The sequence below is a fragment of the Bombina bombina genome, chromosome 5, assembly GCF_027579735.1.
Source record: "Bombina bombina isolate aBomBom1 chromosome 5, aBomBom1.pri, whole genome shotgun sequence".
Lineage (NCBI taxonomy): Eukaryota > Metazoa > Chordata > Amphibia > Anura > Bombinatoridae > Bombina > Bombina bombina.
The window spans coordinates 578,016,340-578,038,554 of record NC_069503.1 but is presented as its reverse complement, the minus strand read 5'-3'; the positions used below and the strand labels follow the sequence as shown (position 1 = coordinate 578,038,554).

The 22,215-nt window shown below is 40.5% G+C and overlaps 1 protein-coding gene across 1 annotated transcript in view; it reads left to right on the top strand.

Moving 5' to 3' along the window:
- LOC128660601 (succinate dehydrogenase [ubiquinone] flavoprotein subunit B, mitochondrial) overlaps nucleotides 1-22,215 on the top strand; it is a 412,312-nt gene that overhangs the window by 210,535 nt on the left and 179,562 nt on the right. The window contains exon 8 of the mRNA XM_053714527.1: nucleotides 19,737-19,905. Within this exon, the coding sequence (XP_053570502.1) occupies nucleotides 19,737-19,905 (169 nt within the window). The remainder of the gene's footprint in view (nucleotides 1-19,736; nucleotides 19,906-22,215) is intronic.

The following is a 22,215-nucleotide window of genomic DNA, read 5'->3' as shown; positions in this document are numbered from 1 at the left end:
CATTAGTTCAGCTACACTGGATGAGATTACGGACAAGCTTAGAGTCCTTAAGCTAGCTAATTCATTCATTTCGGATGCCGTAGTACATTTAACTAAACTTACGGCTAAGAATTCCGGATTCGCCATTCAGGCGCGCAGAGCACTGTGGCTAAAATCCTGGTCAGCTGACGTTACTTCTAAGTCTAAATTACTTAATATACCTTTCAAGGGGCAGACCTTATTTGGGCCCGGTTTGAAAGAAATTATCGCTGACATTACAGGAGGTAAAGGCCATGCCCTGCCTCAAGACAGAGCCAAACCTAAGGCTAGACAGTCTAATTTTCGTTCCTTTCGGAATTTCAAAGCAGGAGCAGCATCAACTTCCTCTGCTCCAAAACAGGAAGGATCTGTTGCTCGCTACAGACAAGGCTGGAGACCTAACCAGTCCTGGAACAAGGGCAAGCAGGCCAGGAAACCTGCTGCTGCCCCTAAAACAGCATGAATTGAGGGCCCCCGATCCGGGATCGGATCTAGTGGGGGGCAGACTTTCTCTCTTCGCCCAGGCTTGGGCAAGAGATGTCCAGGATCCCTGGGCGCTAGAGATAATATCTCAGGGATACCTTCTGGACTTCAAATACTCTCCTCCAAGAGAGAGATTTCATCTGTCAAGGTTGTCAACAAACCAAACAAAGAAAGAGGCGTTTCTACGCTGCGTACAAGAGCTTTTGTTAATGGGAGTAATCCATCCAGTTCCACGGTCGGAACAGGGACAAGGGTTTTACTCAAATCTGTTTGTGGTTCCCAAAAAAGAGGGAACTTTCAGGCCAATCCTGGATTTAAAGATCCTAAACAAATTCCTAAGAGTTCCATCGTTCAAAATGGAGACTATTCGGACAATTTTACCCATGATCCAAAAGGGTCAGTACATGACCACAGTGGATTTAAAAGATGCTTACCTTCACATACCGATTCACAAAGATCATTACCGGTATCTAAGGTTTGCCTTCCTAGACAGGCATTACCAGTTTGTAGCTCTTCCATTCGGATTGGCTACAGCTCCAAGAATCTTCACAAAGGTTCTGGGTGCTCTTCTGGCGGTACTAAGACCGCGAGGAATTTCGGTAGCTCCGTACCTAGACGACATTCTGATACAAGCTTCAAGCTTTCAAACTGCCAAGTCTCATACAGAGTTAGTACTGGCATTTCTAAGGTCGCATGGATGGAAGGTGAACGAAAAGAAAAGTTCTCTCTTTCCACTCACAAGAGTTCCCTTCCTGGGGACTCTTATAGATTCTGTAGAAATGAAAATTTACCTGACAGAAGACAGGTTAACAAAACTTCAAAGTGCATGCCGTGTCCTTCATTCCATTCAACACCCGTCAGTGGCTCAATGCATGGAGGTAATCGGCTTAATGGTAGCGGCAATGGACATAGTACCCTTTGCACGCCTACACCTCAGACCACTGCAATTGTGCATGCTAAGTGAGTGGAATGGGGATTACTCAGACTTGTCCCCTTCTCTGAATCTGGATCAAGAGACCAGAAATTCTCTTCTATGGTGGCTTTCTCGGCCACATCTGTCCAGGGGGATGCCATTCAGCAGGCCAGACTGGACAATTGTAACAACAGACGCCAGCCTTCTAGGTTGGGGCGCCGTCTGGAATTCTCTGAAGGCTCAGGGACAATGGAATCAGGAGGAGAGTCTCCTACCAATAAACATTCTGGAATTGAGAGCAGTTCTCAATGCCCTCCTGGCTTGGCCCCAGTTGACAACTCGGGGGTTCATCAGGTTTCAGTCGGACAACATCACGACTGTAGCTTACATCAACCATCAGGGAGGGACAAGAAGCTCCCTAGCAATGATGGAAGTATCAAAGATAATTCGCTGGGCAGAGTCTCACTCTTGCCACCTGTCAGCAATCCACATCCCGGGAGTGGAGAACTGGGAGGCGGATTTTTTAAGTCGTCAGACTTTTCATCCGGGGGAGTGGGAACTTCATCCGGAGGTCTTTGCCCAAATACTTCGTCATTGGGGCAAACCAGACATAGATCTCATGGCGTCTCGACAGAACGCCAAGCTTCCTCGTTACGGGTCCAGATCCAGGGATCCGGGAGCGGTCCTGATAGATGCCTTGACAGCACCTTGGACCTTCAGGATGGCTTATGTGTTTCCACCCTTCCCGATGCTTCCTCGATTGATTGCCAGAATCAAGCAGGAGAGAGCATCAGCTGACTGCTTGGAAATTGAACGCTTGAGTCAGTTATTGATACCTTAATACAGGCTAGGAAGCCTGTTACCAGAAAGATTTACCATAAGATATGGCGTAAATACCTATATTGGTGCGAATCCAAAGGTTACTCTTGGAGTAAGGTTAGGATTCCTAGGATATTGTCTTTTCTACAAGAAGGTTTAGAAAAGGGTTTATCTACTAGTTCCTTAAAGGGACAGATCTCAGCTCTGTCCATTCTGTTGCACAAACGTCTGTCAGAAGTTCCAGACGTTCAGGCTTTTTGTCAGGCTTTGGCCAGGATTAAGCCTGTGTTTAAAACTGTTGCTCCGCCATGGAGTTTAAACCTTGTTCTTAACGTTTTACAGGGAGTTCCGTTTGAACCCCTTCATTCCATTGATATAAAGTTGTTATCTTGGAAAGTTCTATTTTTAATGGCTATTTCCTCGGCTCGAAGAGTCTCTGAGTTATCAGCCTTACATTGTGATTCTCCTTATTTGATTTTTCATTCGGATAAGGTAGTTCTGCGTACTAAACCTGGGTTCTTACCTAAGGTAGTCACTAACAGGAATATCAATCAAGAGATTGTTGTTCCATCCTTGTGTCCAAATCCTTCTTCGAAGAAGGAACGTCTTCTGCACAATCTGGATGTAGTTCGTGCCCTAAAATTTTACTTACAGGCAACTAAAGAATTTCGACAAACGTCTTCCCTGTTTGTCGTTTACTCTGGTCAGAGGAGAGGTCAAAAGGCTTCTGCTACCTCTCTTTCTTTTTGGCTTCGTAGCATAATTCGTTTAGCTTATGAGACTGCTGGACAGCAGCCTCCTGAAAGAATTACAGCTCATTCCACTAGAGCTGTGGCTTCCACTTGGGCCTTTAAGAATGAGGCCTCTGTTGAACAGATTTGCAAGGCTGCAACTTGGTCTTCGCTTCATACTTTTTCCAAATTTTACAAATTTGACACTTTTGCTTCCTCGGAGGCTATTTTTGGGAGAAAGGTCCTTCAGGCAGTGGTTCCTTCTGTATAAAGAGCCTGCCTATCCCTCCCGTCATCCGTGTACTTTTGCTTTGGTATTGGTATCCCAGAAGTAATGATGACCCGTGGACTGATCACACTTAACAGGAGAAAACATAATTTATGCTTACCTGATAAATTCCTTTCTCCTGTAGTGTGATCAGTCCACGGCCCGCCCTGTTTTTTACGGCAGGTAAATATTTTTTAAATTATACTCCAGTCACCACTACACCATTTGGCTTCTCCTTTCTCGTTGGTCCTTGGTCGAATGACTGGGAGTGACGTAGAGGGGAGGAGCTGTATGGCAGCTCTGCTGGGTGAATCCTCTTGCACTTCCTGTTGGGGAGGAGTAATATCCCAGAAGTAATGATGACCCGTGGACTGATCACACTACAGGAGAAAGGAATTTATCAGGTAAGCATAAATTATGTTTTTCTTGCCCTTTTCAGAATCTTTCTGTGCATTGCGGATGTTACTAAGATGTTCTGTCATTCTAATGTTTAACTTACGGGTAGTCATACCTGTGTAGATTTTGTCACATGAACATGATAGGCAATAAATAACGTTTTCCCACTTATGCCAACTTGTACCTGGGCTGGTGGGAAGAGATGATAGTGTTCAATGAGAACATGAACCAATATACCCGCTACATCTCTACATCTCCCACTGGTCTAGGTACATAGATGACATCTTTATTATTTGGGAAGGCACAATTGAAAATTTACAAAAATTCATAGAATGCTTAAACACTAATCCCTTTGGCCTATACCTGACATACAACACTAGTATGGATAAGGTGGAATTTCTAGATTTGACTATTGTAAAACAAAATAACAAACTAGAAACAGAATCTTACAGAAAACCCACTGCCACCAACAACATACTTCATGCCAGTAGCCATCATCACCCTTCTACAATTCGTAGCCTCCCATATGGCGAATACTTACGACTTAGAAGGAACAGTTCTAGCATCAATGCTTTCAAACAAGCAGCAGGTGAACTAAGAGAAAGACTTTTGGAACGAGGGTATACCAAAAAGTCACTAGCAAGGGCCTATCGTAAAGCACTATCTAAAGATAGGTCAGACCTGCTTAGACCAAATAATACTACATCATCTGACACAAATACAATAAGGTTTATATCCACCTATAATAGCCAAAGTGATGAAGTATCTAATATTATAAAAAAACACTGGCACATTCTAAAAAGTGACGATAAACTAAATATGGTGTTACCTACTAATCCGTCTTTTACCTTTAGACGTGCAAGTAATCTAAATGACCATCTTACTAATAGTCATTTTAATAGAAATCGACACAAGAAACCAATTCATCAGGGATCGGTACCTTGTGGACATTGTAATATCTGCCAGTACATGGTGAAAAAAGATACTATGGTAGACAGATTCTGTAAAACTTGGAGAATTAAAAGCCATATCAATTGCCAGAGCGAAAACGTTATTTATTGCCTATCATGTTCATGTGACAAAATCTACACAGGTATGACTACCCGTAAGTTAAACATTAGAATGACAGAACATCTTAGTAACATCCGCAATGCACAGAAAGATTCTGAAAAGGGCAAGAAAATAACGAGTGTGGCAAAACATTTTCTACAGTGTCACTCAGGCAAAACTGCCTCGTTTAAATGTTGGGGTCTGGAACAAATCAAACCTGGAATTAGAGGGGGTAACTGTGAAAATACCCTACTCCAAAAGGAAACAGGTTGGATTTTCAGACTGAATTCAACTATACCCAATGGAATGAACGAGGCCAATAACTATTGGGTATTTCTTTAAAAACCATGTTGAATGAATGTTGATGATATTTCATGAGATAAGCTTTCTCCATCAATCTATTTTATTACATTTTATTTTATTTTATTCGATCATCGCAGTGTTCTATCACAAAAATTACTAATTACCATTTATGTATTATATTTACTGAATTATACCTAACCAAATTCGGACTAACAACCTCCACTCCAATATCCTATATTACAAGTCCAAGTTGGATGTAATTAGATATAGGGAAGTTACATAAGAGAGGTAGTAAGTTTCTAAAAAATGAGTATCTATTCTATATATAATATCATATCAGTTTTGTGGAACAACCAACAAATTTGAATGGTGTATAATGGCCGCCCATAGCACTTCGTATACCATTAACCTATTCCAAAGTATATTCTAATAACTTTATATGCAAATTACATGATCTGCGTTATGTAATGATCACTAGATAATTGTACAATATATAAATGACATCTGCCTAATATTGCATAATACCAATATGTGTTTTCACACTAAGACAGTAAGGTGCTCTTACAGGCAATATGATGTTAGATTAACTGTACACTCTTCGTTTGATTTTTGCTATATCCACTATTAGAAGTCTCTAACACATACACAGTCCTACATTTATATCTGACAAACCTCTCACAACTGCGAACCTAATGTTAATAACAAGTATCTGAAGAGCTTATAGATCAGCATTATGTGTGAAAAATTAATTTGGAACCCACATAAATTTCCCCTATGGTAGTAATCCATCCATGACAACACATAACAATATTGGAACATGCCATGGTTATATGTACCATTTACTGCAGTAAAGGATTTTAAGGAACACACTCTGTTTGAGTAAATTGTCATATGTTTTAGGGTGATCTTTGTTTATTTAGGAAATAATGTCACAATATGATACGAGCGCATGCGGCGCAAATATTGGAGGGTAATTTGCCTCCTATATTTATAATTAATGCATTATTTTGAGTTTTAATATATAGGAGACAAATGGTAATCCAATCAGTGACAAGCTCGTACAAACTCCCTAATCCTGCGTTACATTGGAATAGATCCGTACCGCTTTTGACATTCTGACATTAGCTTCTGACATTAGCTTTACTTACACAGGGAATAGAATAATATCAATACCCCTGAGTTTAGGTAATCTGCTTGATTAATAACAGAGAAAGAGCTTGTTTGGCTCTATTGTGCAGTGATGTTCCGGTGCGGTTTTGCTTTGTTTACTCACGGAGGAATGTTTATCCGATTGGATAACGTCAAATAGGGGTATGTCTGTGTGGACCAATGAAATTGGCTCCCTTGCGTGAGTGCTTTTCTCAATTTCAGAGCCGTATGTGGATAAACACTTAAACACGAATCGAAAGCTCAACAATAGATAACACACAGTGGAGAATGCAAAATAGAATTTAAACTAAATACATACAACATTGTGTTATGTGCCACTTTTCTAACATGTTAATATCTGTTGGGCTTTTTAGTACATGCTCGTCAGAATACTGAAACTAACAGGGATTGGATGATGAGTAGGAGTATCATCACAGGAATCAATGATAGGCTGATAGGTTTGAACTCTGTGCTATATAAAGGGGTGGCACCCGGGCCTCGGTTTGTCCATAGCATTGAGAAAGGCTGATAGCACAGCCGAAACTAGTTTGCTGCTAAACATTTTGTGCATTCATTTGCACGTTGGTGAATGTTGTTGTTTTTAAATTTGAGTCCAAGTGTCCCTGTCACCTGAAGCCGAGGGAGCTGCTATCGGCCAGGAAACAGGGGGACATTTGAGACTTAGTTTTAATTTGGTACACTTGGTATTTAGGCCGGTATTAATTTACTTATTAAAAGTTAATTTTTAATTATGTTAGATAGGAATGAGTGCTAGTCTAAACCACCTGCTTTCCTTGAGGTTCTCTTACCTCTTTTTCTTCTTAATGTTATAATTTAGGTGGGTAAGCACCGGAACAATAACCAGTTCCATATATTCCTATATACACTAAACTAGTGCCAGTACTTTACACTCTTTCTTAATACCTTGAACCTCGTCATTAGACTCTTGGACAGCATCCGCTTTTGAAAAGTTTTGCTCAGAAAAAATCTTTTCCCTATAAAATAAAGTCCTCTCAATACATGAGGGACAGAAAGGGATAGGTGGTTCCACATTTGCATCAAAACATAAGGAGCAAGTGACATCCTGCAAGGCCTCTTGGTCCATGCTGTTCATTATGAGTAAATTAATAAATAAATAACTAAACTCAAAAATGAATACAAAACTTTTGTACAGAAAAACGTTACTGTGCCTTTAAATTTAAACAGGCAACTTTTTTATCCAGCTATGCCAAATATAAGAATACATCAATTTAAATCAATTTAAATTCTATCAGACACTTTTACACCTCAGCAACCCTGCTGAGGCGCCTACCTGACCGCTAAGCAGAAGTCAAAGTCCCCTTCTCTTGTGGAGCAGGAACGATCCGGACCTCAGTAACAGATAGCGCTAACGGATAGTACTAGAAGCGCTTGCTTAATCAATAAAAAACATGCGGTTCTAGTGCCACGCTATTCTGCCGTCTCTACAACGGAAGACATGTCTCTAAGTACTGCGTAATCAAAAAAGACGCGCAAACCCGTTAGGACCGCCCATCGTGGACTTTACTGTATGCATCTCATTTCCCGATCGGCTTGTTTGCTAGTTTAAACCGTCAGGAGACATAGCCACCAGAGCAAAAATAAAAAGCTTTACTCCCAGCCCCAGTGCCTGCAGATATGGCTATCGAATTTCTCTCCAGACTAGGAGAGCTTGTAGTCCCAAACATAAAGTGCCCCTTCCTGTATGAGCCTTATATGTTCTATTGTTTAAATAAATGTGCCCACCTTTCCTCTGAGTTTGCTTCTTGGCCCCAGAATAAAAAAGCAGCACTTACCTTACATCTGCCTGACAGCAACCTGTGGAGAAATCAAAGTCTGATTAAATCCACCTCAGGCTATAGAAGATAGGGCAACATCAGGATATGGGAGGCGCAGTGAGAATTATGTCCCACAAGTTCCCATTGCTCTAAAGCCACCACTGCTCTACTGAAGAGACTGTTATGGACTACAGCTACACCCTAGGACAAAGCAGCACAATCTTGCACTACTTTAAAAATAATAAACTCTTGATATGAGAATCTTATCTAATACCTCACTTTACCACATCCTTACACTAACGTAGGCAAAGAGAAGGACTGGGGTGGGAGGGAAGGGAGGAGCTATTTAACAGCTCTGCTGTGGTACTCTTTGCCACCTCCTGCTGATCAGGAGGTGAATATCCCATTAGTAATTAAGATGATTCGTGGACTCATCGTGTCTAAAAAAAGAAATTGATAATATCTAAGTGAAATAATAATAATAAGGGTGCACGAGAGGTATTGCCACTATACCAAAATTTAAATACGAAAAAAATATATTTTATATTATCTAATGTATTTATATTTCTGTAGTGTAGGGACCCCCTCCTCTTCCAAGATCACCTTTTTCTCTAGCATAGGTTCTCCCCTCCAGTCGATATTGATCCATTGTGTAGGGAACTCAACCCCTCTCTCTCCCCTCTTCTTCTATTCGGCTGCTGAACCACTTCCCTCCTTCCTAACTACTTCTCCCACTTGGCACCAATGGAGGATCATTACAGAGAGTGACACGATCAGTGCTCCCTTACCATATGGAAGCAGATGCCTTCTGTCCCAGTTGCTGTCTTCGCTGTTTAAGCTGATAGCAGGGAAAGCAACATGCCAGCCCTGTGTAAGGCGTAGGTTCTATGTCAACACTGTACACTGGGCAAAATACTTTGTAAAGTAGTATCTGTTTCCGATTGGGGAAAAGGGTTAAAGGGATTTAAGTACATTTTGCTTTGCCACATTATAAATTTGTTTTTTGCAACTTTTTAAAATATTCCTGTATGGAGTAAAATACTTTTTTTTATGTTTGTGTTGCATTTCAGAGTCCACCAGTAAAGCTGTGGGATTTGTCCTTCTTAGCTTGTGGATACAGTGCATGTTTTTAAGACACCTGTCTCCCAACCTCTTTGCCACCTCAGAAGTGGTGAATTTAAATCCTAGTTGACAGATCTGTTCCTAATAATGGACAAACTCCGGTCTTGTGTGAATGATTGCCAAAGAGCATGGGGGCTTTTGCTTGAACAATAATAAATGTGTGGAATTAATGCTGCCCAATCGGACTGAACTTGGTGTGGAGAGGTTCCCATGCCAATGTCTAGGTCATTTAGTACTGTGGTTGTCAAAGTGCTCCAACTGGACATTGAATCACATACTTTCCAGTGTAGACTAGATAAAATAGCTGGTGCAAACAGGAACTGTGTATACTTGTTCCTTATAACAGCTCTATATTTGTGGCCTCATTACATTAAAGGGACATAAAAGTCAAAATTAAACTTTCATGGTTCAAAAAGATCATACGATATTAAAATATATATACAGTATATGGCAGCAGTGCTTGAAACAACATTAGTAACAATTCTTCCAAGCCTATCTCGGTATGCTCTCCAACAAACAAAACGTAAATTTGATAATAGGAGTAAATTGGAAAAATGTTTTAAATGCTGTATCTATCTGAATCATCTAAGTTTAATTTTGATGTCCCTGTCTACATTAACTCCTACTGTAGTGTATTCCATCCACCATAATTTAACCCTTACCAACAAGGCCTGCTTCTGCAACCCTAACCATGATTTTTTATCAGTGCATTAAACCCATACCACACTAGATTCTTGCCTCTATATTTAATCTCTGCTTCCCTTAACTGACCTGCACCTTAACCCTAACTGTGACATCATGTTTTTTCAACTATCCCCATTCTCTGTATTTTGTTTTCTTTTAATCCTGATAAAGTAATATATATTTTTTTTTACGGAGTGTTTAGGTGTTGCTCTGGAAAGATCTTGTAGAGGAAACATTTCGGTACTAGGGTTGTGTGGAGGTTACATGTGTGAGGGGAGATTGTGGTCAGAGGAGCCCCAGTTAGTTGTGGATAAGAGTTTAATTGTGGTGTGGGTATCTGGTGTTGTAAGTGTTAATAAAAGGTTGCTGACAGGTTACCCTCTTAGAGTCTCCATAAGGAGATTGCAGCTTGTGTTTAGGGGATAAGGGAGGTGAGGGTTAATTGTGATAGGGAAAATCATGTATAATAGTTCTTTATATTAGTTAAAATTTATAGACACATTGAAATATATTTATAGGAACCAGGTTATGAATCAAACTATATAAGCGTAAACTGTTACAATATTCTTTACAAAGCAAACCAAATATATCTTTAGAATTAACCTTATTCACAATTGAATTGCATTATATCACCACTCTGAAATACCACAATATGGGTCACTAACTTAAGAGTGCCTAGTTAAATGATATAACAAGATGCTTTAGCAGCCAATTTCTCTGAGCTTAAATAAAACTCTTTTTAGCTACAATTAAGGCAAGTTCTAAAACATAATATAGTTACCAATGACTTAATGCACACCAGAAAGATTTACTTACAATAATGGGCCTGACTAAGACATATTTAACACAAAGGATATTTATCTAGCAAATAAATTAATTACTTAGCATATAAGAGTGACTAGTTAAGATTACACAGGACTATGAATGCAAGCTAAAACACACAAAGTGCTTTTTTTAAAATCTATTAACTGCAGTTTGATTGTAGCAATAATTAATGTATTTGCTTTAAAATATCAAATTATAGAATTCATACATTACCAACATTAGCCAATTTAGTATTCCAATCTTTTGTCTATAGATTCAGATTACCTCATATGAAGATAAGGGTATTTGCAATGTGGATAAGAAAAAGTAGGCCAATTTGCTTAAAAATGACTGTGTCCCAACTCAGCGAGTTATCAGTCCAGAGTTCAGCAAAAAGTCAGCCCCTTCTCTCCTCTTGCATTCAGCTTATATATCTTAATCATTGGTGATCTGAATTTGATTGGCCCTTAACGGAGCTTTTCCCTGGTCCGCGCTTAGAGTTGAAACATTTGATTGTCTATTTGGATTTGCATGTGTTTTAATAGACAATTCATTTGGCTGTCATGCCAGTTTTAATCACCTAGGGGACAGCAAACAACCATATATAGTCTTACCATTATATAGTCTTACCATTCATTTTTGCTACATTCCAGATATCTCCTTATATTGTTTACATTCAACACATTATAATTCCTAGCATTAATAAGTCACATGTTCAAATACACATGGATCACACAGTACCATTTTTTCTGATCATTTTAACACCAAACGTGAATATATTCCACTTATAATATATAAAAATGCTTTTAAAATCATATTTTCTCTTGTAAGGTGTATCCAGTCCACGGATCATCCATTACTTGTGGGATATTCTCATTCCCAACAGGAAGTTGCAAGAGGACACCCACAGCAGAGCTGTCTATATAGCTCCTCCCCTCACTACCATATCCAGTCATTCTCTTGCAACTCTCAACAAGCATGGAGGTAGTAAGAGATAAGTGGTGAAATGTAGCTGTTATTTTGCTTCAATCAAGAGTTTATTATTTTTAAATAGTACCGGAGTTGTGCTATTTTGTTCCAGGCAGAAAAAAAGAAGAATCTGCCTGGGATTTCTATGATCTTAGCAGGTTGTAACTAAGATCCATTGCTGTTCTCACACATGTCTGAAGAGAGAGATAACTTCAGCGGGGGAATGGCGTGCAGGTTATCCTGCTATGAGGTATGTGCAGTTAATTTTTCTAGAAGATGTGAAGGCTAGAAAATGCTGCTGATACCAAATTTATGTAAGGTAAGCCTGAATACAGTGATTTAATAGCGACTGGTATGCTTACTTTCTGAGGTAATACTCTTTTATATTTACAATATAAAACGTTTGCTGGCATGTTTAAACGTTTTTATATATACTTTGGTGATAAAACTTTATTGGGGCCTAGTTTTTTCCACATGGCTGGCTTAAATTTGCCTAGAAACAGTTCCCTGAGGCTTTCCACTGTGTTACTATGAGTGGGAGGGGCCTAGTTTAGCGCTTTTTTGCGCATTAACTATTACAGACTGAGACATCCAGGAGTTCCCTGAATGCTACAGGACATCTCTAAAGGGCTTTTAGGCTTCCAAAATCGTTTGTTGGGGAAGGTAGGCCCACAGCAAGGCTGTGGCAGTTTGGTGTGACTGTTAAAAAACGTCTATATCGTTTTTTTGATCCGGTTTTTGAACCAAGGGGTTAATCATCCATTTGCAAGTGGGTGCAATGCTCTGTTAGCTTATTATACACACTGTAAAAATTTCGTTTGATTTACTGCCTTTTTTTACTGTTTTTCAAATTCTGACAAAATTTGTTTCTCTTAAAGGCACAGTACCGTTTTTTATATTTGCTTGTTAACTTGATTTAAAGTGTTTTCCAAGCTTGCTAGTCTCATTGCTAGTCTGTATAAACATGTCTGACATAGAGGAAACTCCTTGTTCATTATGTTTAAAAGCCATGGTGGAACCCCCTCTTAGAATGTGTACCAAATGTACTGATTTCACTTTAAGCAATAAAGATCATATTCTGTCTTTAAAAAATTTATCACCAGAGGAATCTGATGAGGGGGAAGTTATGCCGACTAACTCTCCCCACGTGTCAGATCCTTTGACTCACGCTCAAATGGCGCCAAGTACATCCAGGGTGCCCGTAGCGTTTACTTTACAAGACATGGCGGCAGTCATGGATAATACACTGTCAGCGGTATTAGCCAGACTACCTGTATTTAGAGGAAAGCGAGATAGCTCTGGAGTTAGACGAAATACAGAGCATACTGACGCTTTAAGAACTATGTCTGATACTGCCTTACAATATGCAGAAGCTGAAGAAGGAGAGCTTCTTTCTGTGGGTGATATTTCTGACTCAGGGAAGATGATACAACCTGATTCTGATATTTCTACATTTAAATTTAAGCTTGAACACCTCCGCGTGTTACTCAGGGAGGTTTTAGCTGCTCTGAATGACTGTGATACAATTGCAGTGCCAGAGAAATTGTGTAGACTGGATAAATACTATGCAGTGCCGGTGTGCACTGATGTTTTTCCAATACCTAAAAGGTTTACAGGAATTATTACTAAGGAATGGGATAGACCAGGTGTGCCGTTCTCTCCCCCTCCTGTTTTTAGAAAAATGTTTCCAATAGACGCCACCACACGGGACTTATGGCAGACAGTTCCTAAGGTGGAGGGAGCAGTTTCTACTCTAGCAAAGCATACTACTATCCCTGTCGAGGACAGTTGTGCTTTCTTAGATCCAATGGATAAAAAGTTAGAAGGTTACCTTAAGAAAATGTTTATTCAACAAGGTTTTATCCTACAGCCCCTTGTATGCATTGCGCCTGTCACTGCTGCTGCGGCGTTCTGGTTTGAGTCTCTGGGAGAGGCTTTACAGGTAGCGACTCCATTGGATGAAATACTTGACAAGCTTAGAGCACTTAAGCTAGCCAATTCTTTTGTTTCTGATGCCATTGTTCATTTGACTAAACTAATGGCTAAGAATTCTGGTTTTGCTATCCAGGCGCGCAGAGCGCTATGGCTTAAATCATGGTCAGCTGACGTTACTTCAAAATCGAAGCTGCTTAACATTCCCTTCAAGGGGCAGACCCTATTCGGGCCTGGTTTGAAGGAGATTATTGCTGATATCACTGGAGGAAAAGGTCATGCCCTTCCTCAGGATAGGTCCAAACCAAGGGCCAAACAGTCTAATTTTCGTGCCTTTCGAAACTTCAAGGCAAGTGCGGCATCAACTTCCTCTAATGCAAAACAAGAGGGAACTTTTGCTCAGTCCAAGACGGTCTGGAGACCTAACCAGACCTGGAACAAGGGTAAGCAGGCCAAAAAACCTGCTGCTGCCTCTAAGACAGCATGAAGGAACGGCCCCCTATCCGGTAACGGATCTAGTAGGGGGCAGACTTTCGCTCTTCGCCCAGGCGTGGGCAAGAGATGTCCAGGATCCCTGGGCGTTGGAAATTATATCCCAGGGATATCTTCTGGACTTCAGGGCTTCCCCCCCAAAAGGGAGTGTTACAAACTGCTGTTTGTAACTGGCCCTTTAAATGAAAAATTGCCCTGCTTCCCTGGATTTTGGAGAAGCCTATTTGCCAGCCTCCTTCCACATGACTATGGCCCCTGGAAGATTGTGCCCCTGAGGACATATTGACTTTTGTTGGGTGTGTGTGGCCCTTTAAGAACCATCTGGGGACATATTGTGACTTTAATGAACAATGCCCCTTTAAGACTATGTCCCCAGACCTGTGAAATGACTTGTCCCTGGCTTTCTCCCACTTGGTTCAGTTTCATTGTGTGCCATTAAGAGTTAAATTTTGTTCAGCTTCAAGAAACCTATTCTAAATACAAGTCTGCTGGGATTAGCTCTAATTAGGTTTAGTGATCAACTTTCCCATTGTCTAATCAGACTAGTATTGATAAGGTGGACTGCATTGTTTTATTGTGTGTAAAATGTTATCTGCTGAAGTAATGTTGTGGCCTGTCAAAGGGAGTGTCTCTCTATCTAATATCAAATGTGTGATGGGGGATTTTATGCCTCCCCCTGAGAGTGTCCTGTTTGCATGTAACCTCAATAAAAAAAGGAGGCTGTGTGCTCCAGCACATCAGACCTATGTTGACCCTCTAACTTGAAGCTTTGACTCATGTTTGTAGGATACAGCTTATATCACTACAGGGATTGCTGACTATGGTGCTGATGATTCTTTGGTGAGCGCTAGGAGCATCCTTTTCTACGGTCCAACTTCCAGCCAGCCTGGAGGCAACCGTAACAGGGAGATTTCACCTTTCACAATTATCTGCAAACCAGATAAAGAGAGAGGCATTCTTACACTGTGTACAAGACCTCCTAGTTATGGGAGTGATCCATCCAGTCCCAAAGGAGGAACAGGGACAGGGATTTTACTCAAATCTGTTTGTGGTTCCCAAAAAAGAGGGAACCTTCAGACCAATTTTGGATCTAAAGATCTTAAACAAATTCCTCAGAGTTCCATCATTCAAGATGGAGACTATTCGTACCATCCTACCTATGATCCAGGAGGGTCAATACATGACTACAGTGGATTTAAAGGATGCTTATCTGCACATTCCGATACACAAAGATCATCATCGGTTTCTCAGGTTTGCCTTCCTAGACAGGCACTACCAGTTTGTAGCTCTTCCCTTTGGGTTAGCTACAGCCCCAAGAATTTTTACGAAGGTTCTGGGGTCGCTTCTGGCGGTCCTAAGGCCACGGGGCATAGCAGTGGCCCCTTATTTAGACGACATCCTGATTCAGGCGTCAAACTTACAAATTGCCAAGTCTCATACGGACATAGTGTTGGCATTTCTGAGGTCGCATGGGTGGAAGGTGAACGAGAAAAAGAGTTCTCTATCCCCCCTCACAAGAGTTTCCTTCCTAGGGACTCTGATAGATTCTGTAGAAATGAAAATTTACCTGACGGAGTCCAGGTTATCAAAACTTCTAAATTCCTGCCGTGTTCTTTATTCCATTCCTCGCCCTTCGTTGGCTCAGTGCATGGAAGTAATCGGCTTAATGGTAGCGGCAATGGACATAGTGCCGTTTGCACGCCTACATCTCAGACCGCTGCAACTATGCATGCTCAGTCAGTGGAATGGGGATTACACAGATTTGTCCCCTTTACTGAATCTGGACCAAGAGACCAGGGATTCTCTTCTCTGGTGGCTATCTCGGGCCCATCTGTCCAAAGGTATGACCTTTCGCAGGCCAGATTGGACAATTGTAACAACAGATGCCAGCCTTCTAGGTTGGGGTGCAGTCTGGAAATCCCTGAAGGCTCAGGGATCGTGGACTCAGGAGGAGTCACTCCTTCCAATAAACATTCTGGAACTAAGAGCGATATTCAATGCTCTTCAGGCTTGGCCTCATCTAGCGACAATGAGGTTCATCAGATTTCAGTCGGACAACATCACGACTGTGGCTTACATCAACCATCAAGGGGGAACAAGGAGTTCCCTAGCGATGTTAGAAGTCTCAAAGATAATTCGCTGGGCAGAGATTCACTCTTGCCACCTATCAGCTATCCATATCCCAGGTGTAGAGAACTGGGAGGCGGATTTTCTAAGTCGACAGACTTTTCATCCGGGGGAGTGGGAACTCCATCCGGAGGTGTTTGCACAATTGGTTCTTCGTTGGGGCGAACCAGAACTGGATCTCATGGCGTCTCGCCAGAACGCCAAGCTTCCTTGTTACGGATCCAGGTCCAGGGACCCCAAGGCAACGCTGATAGATGCTCTAGCAGCGCCTTGGTCCTTCAACCTGGCTTATGTGTTTCCACCGTTTCCTCTGCTCCCTCGTCTGATTGCCAAAATTAAGCAGGAGAGAGCATCAGTGATCTTGATAGCACCTGCGTGGCCACGCAGGACTTGGTATGCAGATCTGGTGGACATGTCATCCTTTCCACCATGGACTCTGCCGCTGAGACAGGACCTTATACTTCAAGGTCCTTTCAACCATCCAAATCTAATTTCTCTGAGGCTGACTGCCTGGAGATTGAACGCTTGATTTTATCAAAGCGTGGTTTCTCCGAGTCAGTCATTGATACCTTAATTCAGGCACGGAAGCCTGTCACCAGGAAAATCTATCATAAAATATGGCGTAGATATCTTTATTGGTGTGAATCCAAGGGCTACTCATGGAGTAAGGTCAGGATTCCCAGGATATTATCTTTTCTCCAAGTCAGCTAGTTCCTTAAAGGGACAGATTTCTGCGCTATCTATTCTTTTGCACAAGCGTCTGGCGGATGCCCCAGACGTTCAGGCATTTTGTCAGACTTTAGTTAGAATCAAGCCTGTGTTTAAACCTGTTGCTCCACCTTGGAGCTTAAATTTGGTTCTTAAAGTTCTTCAGGGGGTTCCGTTTGAACCTCTTCATTCCATAGATATCAAACTTTTATCTTGGAAAGTTCTTTTTTTGGTAGCTATTTCCTCGGCTCGTAGAGTTTCCGAGTTATCTGCCTTACAATGTGATTCTCCTTATCTGATCTTCCATGCAGATAAGGTAGTTCTGCGTACCAAACCTGGGTTTTTACCTAAGGTGGTATCTAATAAGAATATCAATCAAGAGATTGTTGTTCCGTCTTTGTGTCCTAATCCTTCTTCAAAGAAGGAGCGTCTATTACACAATCTGGACGTGGTTCGTGCTTTAAAGTTTTACTTACAAGCTACTAAAGATTTTCGTCAAACATCTGCTTTGTTTGTTGTCTACTCTGGACAGAGGAGAGGTCAAAAGGCTTCGGCAACCTCTCTTTCTTTTTGGCTAAGAAGCATAATCCGCTTAGCCTATGAGACTGCTGGCCAGCAGCCTCCAGAAAGGATTACAGCTCATTCTACTAGAGCTGTGGCTTCCACATGGGCCTTTAAAAATGAGGCTTCTGTTGAACAGATTTGCAAGGCAGCGACTTGGTCTTCGCTTCATACTTTTTCAAAATTCTACAAATTTGATACTTTTGCTTCTTCGGAGGCTATTTTTGGGAGAAAGGTTTTACAGGCAGTGGTACCTTCCGTTTAAGTACCTGCCTTGTCCCTCCCTTCATCCGTGTACTTTAGCTTTGGTATTGGTATCCCACAAGTAATGGATGATCCGTGGACTGGATACACCTTACAAGAGAAAAGATAATTTATGCTTACCTGATAAATTTATTTCTCTTGTGGTGTATCCAGTCCACGGCCCGCCCTGTCATTTTAAGGCAGGTATTTTTTAATTTTAAACTACAGTCACCACTGCACCCTATGGTTTCTCCTTTCTCTGCTTGTTTTCGGTCGAATGACTGGATATGGTAGTGAGGGGAGGAGCTATATAGACAGCTCTGCTGTGGGTGTCCTCTTGCAACTTCCTGTTGGGAATGAGAATATCCCACAAGCAATGGATGATCCGTGGACTGGATACACCACAAGAGAAATAAATTTATCAGGTAAGCATAAATTATGTTTTCTATGAAATGATTTAAAAGGATTATAATATCTTCATCATGGATTCACTTACTCTCTCAGCCATCATCTTAATATCTCATACATACCTTGAGGTCAGCAGACAAATGTGGTTTCATATTTCTAATAATTTTGAATGCATGAAAGACCAGATGCAGGTCTGAATTGAAATAATGTTGTTAAAAATATCAAACATGTATACATCTAATTGCAGTTATTTATTTAATCCATTACAAATCTGAAAGGCATTTCTTCTCAGGATATATATATATATATCTATACAGTCTGAGAATCAATTATACTTGCAATTTTAAATACAAGTTGTATTTTAAAATAAATATTAAAGCTACAATACAAACGTGTTTCTGTTAGCCAGCATAGATGTTTATTTAACACAGCAGGGACAATTTAGCACTTAGATGAGGACAGCTGGATCCTCTGAACATGTTTGTAGATTCAACCATTCCCAGAGATGGACTGTCTATTCCCCACAGGGGGCCTGTGAGTTCCTTACCCCTTGGGCAGGAACTCCATATATGGGCATATACCTCTGAGGGTTTCAAAAATGCTAATATTCACTTTGAAGTAACTGCCTGATTTAATTAGACCAAATGTTTTCTTTTGAATCCTTAGATGTCTAAGGTAAAGAGGGGTCTCTTGTAGTTAAAGTTTCACAAACAAATGAATCATTTGGTGTAGACAACCATACTATATATTAAATTATATATATATATATATATATATATATATAATTTAATAACACTCAGATACCCTGACATTAGTGCTAGTAAGGACTTACACTAGCTTCGGGACAAGTATGGTAGTGACAGTGTGCAATTAAAAGGACAATCTAGTCAAAATTAAACTGTCATGATTCCAATAGGGCATGCAATTTTAAACAATTTTCCAATTTACTTTTATCATCAAATTTGCTTTGCTCCCTTGGTATTCATTGTTGAAAGCTAAACCTAGGTAGGCTCATATACTAATTTCTAAGCCGTTGAACTGCCTCTTATCTCAGTGCATTTTGACAGTTTTTGACAGTCAGGCACTGCTGGTTCATGTGAGTCATATAGATAATGTTGTGCTAACTCCCGTGGAGTTATTTAAAAGTCTGCACTGATTGGCTAAAATGCATGTCTGTCAAAAGAAGTGAGATAAGGGGGCAGTCTGCAGAGGCTTAGAAACAAGGTAATCACAGAGCTAAAAAGTGTGTTAATATAACTGTGTTGGTAATGCAAAACTAGGGAATAGGTAATAAAGGGATTATCTGTCTTGTTAAACAATAACAATTCTGGAGCAGTCTGTTCTTTTAAGCGTGAAGGATTGTTATACTATTGGAAACCATTTATTTTTGCATACAATAGAAAGTAATAGAAGCCAGTTTTAATAGGGTGCTGTTGGCTGCAATGCCAGTTTTGTTAGCTATGTTATTATCTTAAATGCCTACTCTTTAGTTGCACCTTGTGTGCTATTAACTGATTTCCAGTCATAATATGTACCTTTATATTGAATAATAGTAGTTATTAACTTATTTTATACACTGAGTTTATCTGCCTGTCAATAATCATTCTCTGCTTACTTATTGTACAGATTATTAGAATATTGAATTTAATTGGTTTTATATTTCAAATTAATCTGATTCTGAATTTAAAAAGTCACTATTTTTAACAATTATGTTTGTAATTTAGCCTTTCTTCACAGTAACACATCATTCTTTGATACAGGTATCTATGGGGCTGGCTGTCTGATTACTGAAGGATGCAGAGGAGAGGGAGGAATCCTGATCAATGGTGAAGGTGAACGGTTTATGGAAAGATATGCTCCAGTAGCAAAAGATTTGGCCTCGAGAGATATCGTCTGCCGCTCTATGACTATTGAGATTCTGGAAGGAAGGTACTGATGGTGAATAAAGTTTAAAAAAGAGACACTAACTGCCCTTAAAGAGCCTTATCTGAATTTCATCTGAAGAATCCTTTTTTCAGCCCCTTCCATAGTTCCCTTGTCATTATGTTTCTTGTCACTGCCTGGCCCTTCTTCAGAGCCCCCTACCGCACTTTCAGCCCCACTTCCTGAACACCCTATCACCTAAGGTTTCCAGAATGCAACCAGATACAAACAAATAGCTTCTTAAAGGGATACTAAACCCAATTTTTTTATTTTATGATTCGGATAGAGCATGCATTTTTTATCAACTTTCTAATTTACTCCTATTATCAATTATTCATCATTCTCTTGCTATCTTTGTTTAAAAAACAGGAATCTAAAGCTTAGGAGCCGGCCCATTTTAGGTTCAGCACGCTGGATAGCGCTTGCTTATTGTTGGCTACAATTAGCCACCCATAAGCAAGTGTAACCCATGTTCTGAACCAAAAATGGGCCGGCTCCTAAGCGTTAGATTCCTGCTTTTTAAACAAAGATAGAAAGAGAACAAAGAAAATTGATAATGAGTATATTAGAAAGTTACTTAAAATTGTCCGTTCTATCTGAATCATTAAAGAAACAATGTGGGGTTAGTATCCATTTAAGTGTTTTTGTCTTACATTAATCTTGGTAACAGCAATGTACATCTTCAGCACTTTTTTGTTATAGCTACAAGGCTCCCTAATAGACAAGTTCCATCTTTTTTTTATAGAATCCTGTTTAATCCTCCCATATCAATCTTGGTTTCACAATTACATAATAACCAGCATGTAAATTTCCACACATTCTTCTGAGTGGTTAAACAAACTTACAAGAGATGTAAGTATTTCCTTAAATGTCCCTATCTTGGTATATATTAATACTATTGTGTTTCCAAAATATGTACCCACTACCTAATTCAATCCAACAACCCCCAATCTATTCCTAACTTGACCCCACACACTGTTAAACCTTAAGGACATGAAAAACAATTTTCTTTCCTATGGCATGGAGAGTCCAAAAATCATTCCAATTACTAGTGGAATATTCACTCCTGGCCAGCAGGAGGATGTAAAGAGCACCCCAGCAGAGCTGTTAAGTGTCACTTCCCTTACCCATAACCCCCAGTCATTCTCTTTGCCTCTGTCAAGGGAGGATGTACAAACATGGTGTCTGAAAATATTTAATCCTTTTATGGGTGCTTTTCCCTTCAAGCAAGGATTGGGGTTATGCTGTGTCCATGTCAATCTCTTTAGTAAGAGTAATGGTGGCTATTAGCAGTTAGAAAGCGGCAAGGTGGTCTTTGCTTTATTTCTATCATTATTGCTACCCCCTTTGTAGAAAGCCATGGTGGGTTACTCTGTTCTTTCTTTTTCTACAGGTCCCTGACTGATTTTGAGGAATCTGTCACACCTGATACGCTGTACCTGCCCTGTTGCTGGATCCAGGTAAGTGCATTTGCCTTCTAGGTACTGAGGGCTAGCACTTTAGGGTTAACTCCTCATGCGGATCTTTATTTGGGACTCAATATCTCCTGTGTGTAAGGGGTCATGTTTGTGGGCAGCTCTGCAGGTTATATGTGGACATTGGAGAACATTATGGATTTTTACTTTTTATGTGTAAATCAGCATGATGGGGAGTGAGACAGGCTCAAAGGGTTATCTGATATTGGTACTCCTAGCAAGGAGTTTATGCACTTTATTTTGTCAGCCTTATTGCAGGGAAAACAGCTTTTTTCTGAGGTATTTAGAGGGGAAAGATCGTTACTTGTTATTGTGTAACGATGCACGCTTTCTCTTGTGGCGCAGTTTCTTCTTCCTTTGTCCGCTCACGTTACTCTCCGCTCTTCCGACTTCACTTGAAGAGCGGAGCTCCATCGCCGTGAGTGTTTGCTGTATATCGGCTGTTGATTTGACGATCGGATAGTCTTTTCTCTTGTAAGATGTATCGAGTCCACGGATTCATCCATACTTATGGGATATTCTCCTTCCAAACAGGAAGTGGCAGAGAGAGCACCCACAGCAGAGCTGTCTATATAGCTCCTCCATTAGCTCCGCCCCCCAGTCATTCTCTCTGCCTGCTTAACTGCTAGGAAGGGCAAAGTGAATGTGGTGACAAAAATGTTAGTTTTTATTTTCTCAAGCAAAAGTTTGTTATTTTAAATGGTACCGGTGTGTACTATTTACTCTCTGGCAGAAAAGGGATGAAGATTTCTGCAAGGAGGATGATGATCTTAGCATTTTGTAACTAAGATCCACTGCTGTTCTCACAAGGGCTGAAGAGTACAGGAAAACTTCAGTTGGG